The sequence below is a fragment of the Quercus robur genome, chromosome 10 (assembly GCF_932294415.1).
Source record: "Quercus robur chromosome 10, dhQueRobu3.1, whole genome shotgun sequence".
NCBI lineage: Eukaryota > Viridiplantae > Streptophyta > Magnoliopsida > Fagales > Fagaceae > Quercus > Quercus robur.
In genome coordinates, this window is record NC_065543.1 from 32,937,166 (window position 1) to 32,945,137 (window position 7,972).

Consider the following 7,972-nt stretch of genomic DNA (forward strand, 5'->3'; position numbering starts at 1 on the left):
AAACCGATTCAACAATCCACACAGATTCAATTTTGGTGGCTGGGGCTTGCATTTGAACTTGTGGAGGTGGTGCTGGATAGAGAAAGGGGACAGAGGTAGAGAAAGGACAGATTTATAATATTTTATAGTATAGTTATATTATTTTATTGTGTTGTATGGAAAAATAAAAACTGGGATGTTGGGTGTATTTTAAAGTGAGGTAGTATAATAGATAAAATAAATTTTTAGGTTGTAAAATAGGAATTTTTATACAACCCCGGATGCCAATGCTCTTAGAGCCATAAGCTTCCATGTCCTTCTCTATATTTATATTATATTTGGGGCTTTTTCTTTTTTGGTTTTCTAGCAGTAGACACAATCAAGCAATAACATCATTGCAAATTCAAGCAAGCACTTTGTAAGTAATTTATAAATTGGTGAATTATAAATTACACCCATAAAGTTTAGAGGTGTTTGGATTTTATACTCCGAAGTCTCAGAATTTGGATAAATAAGTAATATTTTATTACAAAGAAATTACTTATTATATATATATATATATATATAAAGGAAATAAAAGTAAATTTATATAAAATACTTCTTCTATCCTCTCACTTTTCTCTCCAACAACAACCCAAAAAAAAAAAGTTTTTCATCTCTTTACTTTTCTATCCTTTCAACCAAACACACATGAGGGAAAATTCAATTTTTTCTATCCTCCCATTTTTCTGTCTCCCCAACCAAACAGACTCTTAAGAAAAAAAAAAGTGTATATATATAAAGAGGTATATTTTTTACAATTTTATATTTTAGCTCCCTCTTTCAAAACTTTTGAGCCCCCTCCCCTACAATTTTACATTGATTTCATTGTAATACCATTTGCATCAATTGTAAAATAACATAAGACCCAAAATTTGTCCAAAAGAAATTACCCTTATTATTGTCATAAAATTGAGATTTTCTTTGGTTAAAGCAAGGTTAAAGATTAAGGGACAATGAAGTAGATAGTCTCTCTCTTTTATATAAGAAAGGTTCATAGTCACACTTAGACCTAAGGAGCAAGAACAACACAACAATATTTACACAAGAAGAAATTTATCTATAAATATAATTTCATAGCATTGATGTGGTGGAGGATTCTTCTACAAGTGATCTTGGAGGAGAGCATAAGAAAGGCTTTGGAGGGATCTTCAAGGCTTCTATGTTTCCTTCTATCATTTCAATCACTTTATTCATGGATGGCCTATCAGATGGATTTGTCTGTATGCACCACAAGCCCACTAAGATCATCTTCCTCACCATTTCATTTTCTGTTGTTGTCATATTACTTAGAAATCCTATATCGTTGTCCAACTCGAGACGCTTATAAATCCAATGTGGAAAATATATTTCACTAGTTTGGCTTACTCCAACATCAGTGTTATTTCTTCCTCCAGCCATCTCCAAAATCATCATTCCATAGCTATAAACATCAGATTTGTGTGAAACTCCACCAAAGTTCCTACTAAACACTTCTGGAGCTATGTACCCAATTGTTCCTCTGGTACCAGTCATTGATATGTTACTCTCATTCCTTATACATAGTTTAGCGAGTCCAAAATCAGAGATTTTTGGGCAAAAATCTTCATCCAGAAGGATATTATGTGGTTTTATATCAAAATGCAAGATTCTTGTGTTGCACCCACGGTGCAAGTACTCAAGCCCCCGAGCAATTCCAATTGCAATTTGGAACAATTTTTCCCATCCTAAATGCAAATTGGTTTTCTCAAGGTTGCCATCTTGTATGAACTTTTCAAGTGATCCATTGGGCATGAACTCATAGATGAGAGCTCTTTTCTGACCTTCTAGACAAAATCCTACGAGTGTAACAATATTAACATGTGAAGTTCTACTAATGCTTGCAACCTCATTAATAAATTCTTCTCCATTTCCTTTTGATTCATTAAGGACCTTCACAGCAACAGGACGACCATCGAGTAACTTTCCTTTGTACACGCCACCAAAACCTCCTTGACCTAGTTTATCTCTAAAAGAGTTGGTCATTTTTTTTAATTCTAAGAATTTATATCTATTTAGAGCTAGTGGTCCATACTTTCTAATGAAGGCCTCAAGATCTTGCTCATTCTTTGTTTTCTTCGTCCAAAATTTTGTTGACTTAATAATTGATCTTTTACTTCTAAACCAGAAAATAATGATGCAGGTTAGTAATACTCCAACTACTGAAGCAGCAACACCTGTAGAAAAATTCGAATATGATTCAGGTGGTGGAGGTTATGACCCCTTTATAAGTTAACACCATAACTAAAATAAGATATAATCTAAACCCCCCGACAACCCTCTTCTCAAAGCCTTCTTCCCCATGAATGAGAAATGCAATTGTCTACTCACAAAATTGAATGAACCTTGGTGCAAATGGACTTAATAACATTTTTAGAATGAGCAAGACCAATAATGGTTGGTGAAACTGCAAAACATAATTTCTCTAGTTCTACATGATCATTTTCTATTGTATCTTACCTATAATCAGCTTCAATATTTTGGTCCTGCTAGCGGGGCCTGCAGAGAAAATATAGTACTCATTACATAATGGCAAAAATATAATTTTGAAATTATACTTAAAAACTTCTTGTGTTCCTCTATGGAACATTTCTATTAGGTAAAGAAGATTTTAAAATGCATTTTTTTTTTTCACATAATTGCATTACTCCATGACAGAATCTTCGGCAATAGTTGAATCCCAGCAATAACTTTAGTATTTTTCATCTTGAAATGATCATGGTACGACAACATTGGTTGACGTTTAGTATGCAAAACTTAATTTAGTCCTTCAAATTTAAAAACCAGGAATTGATTTTCGTGTCAGTTTAGCTCAAACCCTTCATGACTGCAATATATAGGTCGATTTTCTTCCCCAAAAATAAAGGTTACAAAATGTTTTTTATGCTTTTGCAGTAATAGGGACAACTGCACTCCACAAAGTGTTCATCGTCATCGCAGTGAGGTGGTACAATTGCTAAGGGGGAGGAAAGTGTGATGATGGAAGACAGAGCAAGAAGGGCATCCATGTGTAGAAGATCATGGAGAAAAGAATAAGATGAGATGTATTAGAATTCTCTGAGAGAGTGAGAGAGAGGGGTTGTTTACTGTGTTTACCGATAAATAAGAGCATTATTCTCATACACTCATTATTGTACATCATTTATTCACATAAACTATTTTATATTTCAAACGTGGACATCATGCCTAAAATTATAGATACTATATTAACAGTGTACATTAACAAATGTGAAAAGAAGAATTACCAAATAAATAAATAACCAATAGGAACAGAATAATTACCACAAAAAAAAAAAAAAAAGTTTTATTGCAACAAAGCTACAGCAATCACCAAAAAATTAATAATAATAATATGCTACCTTTACAAATACTTTATAATTTAGACTACTTTATATAAGCCAAACATATTTTGGTACTATGCTACCAGCACAAATAATTTCATTTTTTATATATCTTTTTTCGGTTTTGGAATTTTTTAAATTTTGGTTTTATTTTCTTATTATAGAAACTTATTTAGGAGTTTTTTAGTCAAACCACCGATAGAAGGAACAACACCAAATGAAATTCAAAAAGAAAAAAAAAATCAAAATAAGAGATCAAAGAAATCCCACCCTTAATCAGCCACCAATAATATCGGAAACCCATTGCCACCATGGAAACTCACAAACCACTCCAACCAAAGTCATGCCAGCCACGAAAACCCAATACCAAACCCAACCACCAAACTGAAAACCAAACCTGACAACACCAAACCCAACACTGACAACCCTCCCAGCCACAACAACCTCCGCAACCACAACCACGAAGATCTAAGAGGTGAAGCCTAGAGAGAGAGAGAGAGAGAGAGACCCCAACACCCTTATCACCAATCTACACCGTGAAAGGGTGGTGGTCATGGATCATTGTCAATTTGCACCACACTTACCGCTACGACACCCTTACTAGAAACATTTATACCGACAGTCAGAGTCCTAAGTGACTATGCCAAAGAGAAAGGAGGGGGTTTGTGTGAGAGAAAGAGGAAAGAAGCAATGGTGGGCGTCGGTCTGTGCGTGGGTGGGGGATTGGTCTGTGCGTGTGAGGAAGAAGTAAAAAATTTTACTCTTGTTTTAAGAGTAAAACATTTTACGTCTTGTTGCTCTAATATTAGAGTCGATTGTAAAATATTTTATAGTTGATTATCTTTTTATATCAAAACAAACATGATAAAATAAGTAAAATATTTTACCTCAAAACAAATAGAGAGAAAATGTCTTTCACCGTATTGTGCTGAGAAAGCTGTTTGATTCAACCAAAACCTGAAGCCTATCCAAAAAAGCAAAGAATCTTCCATTTGGAGGAGCCAAGAAACCCTTTCACAATATTAATTATCCAAATAGAGAAGAAGAAGACCATAAAGGAAAGATATAAGTCCAAGTTCTATTCTTTAAGCTTAAAAAGGAGAAACCTAAGAGGTCAAAAGAGAGGGGCAAAAAGGGAAAAATGCCATTCAAATTTAAGTATAAAAAGGGAGTGAATCCCACTGACCATTGGCATCACACAATCATATCACAACAGAGGCATATCAGAAAATTAGAAAGAACCCCCAGCAAAAAAGCGTGATATAAAAATAGGAGAAAAATAAGAGTATCCTTATTAGTGTATCCTTATTGCAGTGGATTATGTAAACATGATTTAAAAGAATCAAAATTTAAAATTAACAATTTATGGAGATTTTTTTTTCTAACCTATAGAAATCTAGAAAACGATCAAGAATATTCAAGGCTCCTAATGTGTTTCAAGAATTTAAAAATTATAGCCCCATTTCGTAAATCATCAAATCTATTTTTGAAAGCATCAAACCTCACTTAATTCACCTTATACAGTGGTTTCCTTTGCAGATAATTTATTAGCACATATTATTTCTTTTTCGTTTCTAAGGGAGATTGAAATAATTAAAAAATCTATCATTTGTGTACTAATATTTTATGACATAAAAGTAGTTATTAGCACAATCATGATTTGATCTGCTACTTTCATATAAATCCAGGCTGCCTCTTACAGCATGATCTGAAGAGTAGTTGGTAACTAATATTCAGCAATTTTTTCTTGTCACAAGAAATATTCAAAACCATACATTGAATTGAAGTTCATGGGGATTTGTTCTCAGACAAGGGTTTGGTTTTTGGTTTTGGCTTGCAGAGTCCCAATTGATAGAGTTCTAAATTTTCCTAGCAATTCCTCTTTTTGACCGTTTATGAGTTAAGATGTTAAGGTGGAATCTATAAACATATGGCTGTAAGAGGTGAAAGAATAGTTTCTCTGGGGCCCATTAGATAAATAAAAGTCAACAAGATTGGAAATCAAGACTAGTCAACATGTATGACCCAGTCAATCGGGAAAATTTTTGGTTGATACTACGAACTTAGGAAGGAACGAATGGCTAATGCTATTCATATTTTTGACATTATGTTTTACTTTAGAAATATAGTAATACTAGTCCGTAATCAGTACGATAGAAAATTCTAGCATAATATAATAAATTAAAAATAATATTAATCAAACAACTTCAATTTTATATATATTATAAATATTCAAGCTGTGATTAACTATCTTAACCATCTTCGTTCTTGCTTAAAGTGTAGGTTTCAACTTTCAACATCAACTTTCAACTCAAGTTCCGTTTTGTTAGATTACCTTTGGTCAGAGTTTAGTCTCAATAAGCCGTTAGTACACTACCCAAATCCCTGTGTTCTAACTTAACAACTAATTCATCTCAAAGAAAAAGGAACTTGAGTCCCACATCGCCAAAGTAGGAACTAACTTAGGAGCTTATAACCATCGCTAGTCTAACAAGACTTAGGCCGTTTTGTTAGATTACCTTTGGTCAGAGTTTAGTCTCAATAAGCCGTTAGTACACTACCCAAATCCCTGTGTTCTAACTTAACAACTAATTCATCTCAAAAAAAAAAAAAAAAAAAAAAAAACTTGATAACAGCCTAATAGATGATATTCATCCATGAAATAATCAATAATTTTTAAAAATTTAAAATTTAAAAAGATAACAGGTGCTATTCTAGGGGAAGAGTAACTATACAATTTTTTCTTTATAAGATTTTGTTGAGAAAGATGAAGAGGAATGCCAAATTTTTGCAGATTGGGATAGGAAAAGCGACAATATAGGTGGGTTAATTAGAATTTGCATCTCTCACACTTCTTCTATGGGTGATTGGTCTGTTGGTAAGACGTCTATTAGAAATACAAAGGATGAAGTTATTGGCCTACTAGATTGACCCACATTCCCCAAAAGAAAACAAACCATTACAATGGTATGCAATTGCTGTAGTATTAACTATGCCGACTGCCCAAAAAGAAGTAATTGAAGAAGGATCAACTATGCCTTACAGGCCTACAGCTGAGAACATTATGTATATACCATCAAAACCAAACCAAGAACAAGAAGTATGCTATAGCCTAATCCAGGAAAGTGAAAAGAGAAAAGAGCAAGCATATTTTTACCTGGGCAGCCATAAGAGCGCTCTACGTTAGAACCGCAATGCCCACCTGAATGCTCACACCCACTACAGGGATTGTAGACCACATCGAATCCTAGATTCAATACTTCCCAAAGTGCCCCGACTCCACTCCAAGGATAGTTCATAAGAGCAGCCCGTAAAATTGGAACACGGATTCTTTTACTGCATTTCTTATAGTACTGAAGTTGGCTCGTCGATAGGAATTCTTCAACAAAGTAAGCATTATTACCCGTATCAGCATCTCCTGATTTGCAAGTAAACCAATTTGGAACCGGTATTTTGACTTGAGGAGGGCAGTCGTAGAACAAAGTTATGTTTTGAAAGGCCGAAGCGTAAGAGTAGTCGAAGTTGGTAAAATTCAAAGTGGTATTGAAATTGTTTTGAGGACAAGAACCATCCCAGAGGTCCGATCTTGCAATGGTCATGATTGGAAGAGATTCGCTGATTTTTAGTACGCGGAAATCTAGTGCTTCAAACCTGATAATCGGGATTTCATTTTCCTGGCACTCGAGTTTGAACCCTTCACGACCGCAATATTCAGGTCGATCACCTCCCCAGAAAGGGTAAGAAACGTTTTGGATGCTTCCACACTCAAAGGGACGACTGCAATTAGCAAAGCGTTCATAGTCGGTGCAGTACGATGGTGTTTGTATGTATAAGAAGAAGTATAGGGTAATGAGGGAAGAGAGAGCTAGATGATGGGCATCCATGTCTAGAAGATTATGAAGAAAATTAGTAAAGGGTGATTGAGGTAATGCTCATGACACAGCCACATAATGTTGAACCAAGACTAGAAAGAGAGATAGAATGATAGATGGATGAGATGAACCCCACTTATTTATTGTTTTGACGAAGAAAGGTGAGGTTTTTAGAATAGTATTCACGAGAAATAGATAGACAGAGAGAGAAGAGAATATTGACTTCGAGTTTGTGAGATCAGCTAGCGTGACAAATCTTTGTTTGAATGTGAAGGCGGGCGATAGACGCAACGAAATTGCCAAAACAAATTCACCAAAAAAAAAAGAAATTGCCAAAACAAAACAAAACAACAAAGTTTCCTACCTATTTCAGTACTACAATTAAACTATTGTTTCGTCGAAATTACCAATTTTATTTAACTTTTCTATAAGTTGATGTGGCGTGTACGAATTAATTGTATACAAATTAAGAAATATAGAGCTGTTTGGTGTGGCATTTTAAACAACAGTTTTTAATTTTTAAACAATATTAAATGTATTTTTATGTTTTTTTTATTCACATGTATTTCTAAAAAATACAAACAACTTTATTAGAATAATATTACCAAACGAGCCACAGTACTCTCCTTTCAATTCTTTTCTTTTTCTATCTTTTACCTTCTAAAATATTGAACAGCATTTTATATGAATTTTACAGTTCAACTTGTTTTTTAATTCCTTTTA

At 34.0% G+C, this 7,972-nt stretch overlaps 2 protein-coding genes across 2 annotated transcripts; both read right to left on the reverse strand.

Moving 5' to 3' along the window:
- Nucleotides 1-882: 882 nt before the first annotated feature.
- Nucleotides 883-3,173, reverse strand: LOC126702080 (PR5-like receptor kinase). Its single transcript, XM_050400694.1, has 2 exons — nt 2,497-3,173; nt 883-2,213 (listed from the first exon to the last, which is right to left on the reverse strand). The coding sequence occupies exons 1-2, from the start codon at nt 2,624-2,626 to the stop codon at nt 1,093-1,095; spliced, it is 1,251 nt and encodes a 416-aa protein (XP_050256651.1). The 5' UTR covers nt 2,627-3,173; the 3' UTR covers nt 883-1,092.
- A 2,913-nt stretch (nt 3,174-6,086) lies between these two features.
- On the reverse strand, nt 6,087-7,306 carry LOC126702082 (LEAF RUST 10 DISEASE-RESISTANCE LOCUS RECEPTOR-LIKE PROTEIN KINASE-like 2.5). The gene has a single exon (XM_050400697.1). It carries the CDS (start codon nt 7,259-7,261, stop codon nt 6,440-6,442), a length of 822 nt encoding a protein of 273 aa, XP_050256654.1. The 5' UTR covers nt 7,262-7,306; the 3' UTR covers nt 6,087-6,439.
- Nucleotides 7,307-7,972: the final 666 nt, after the last annotated feature.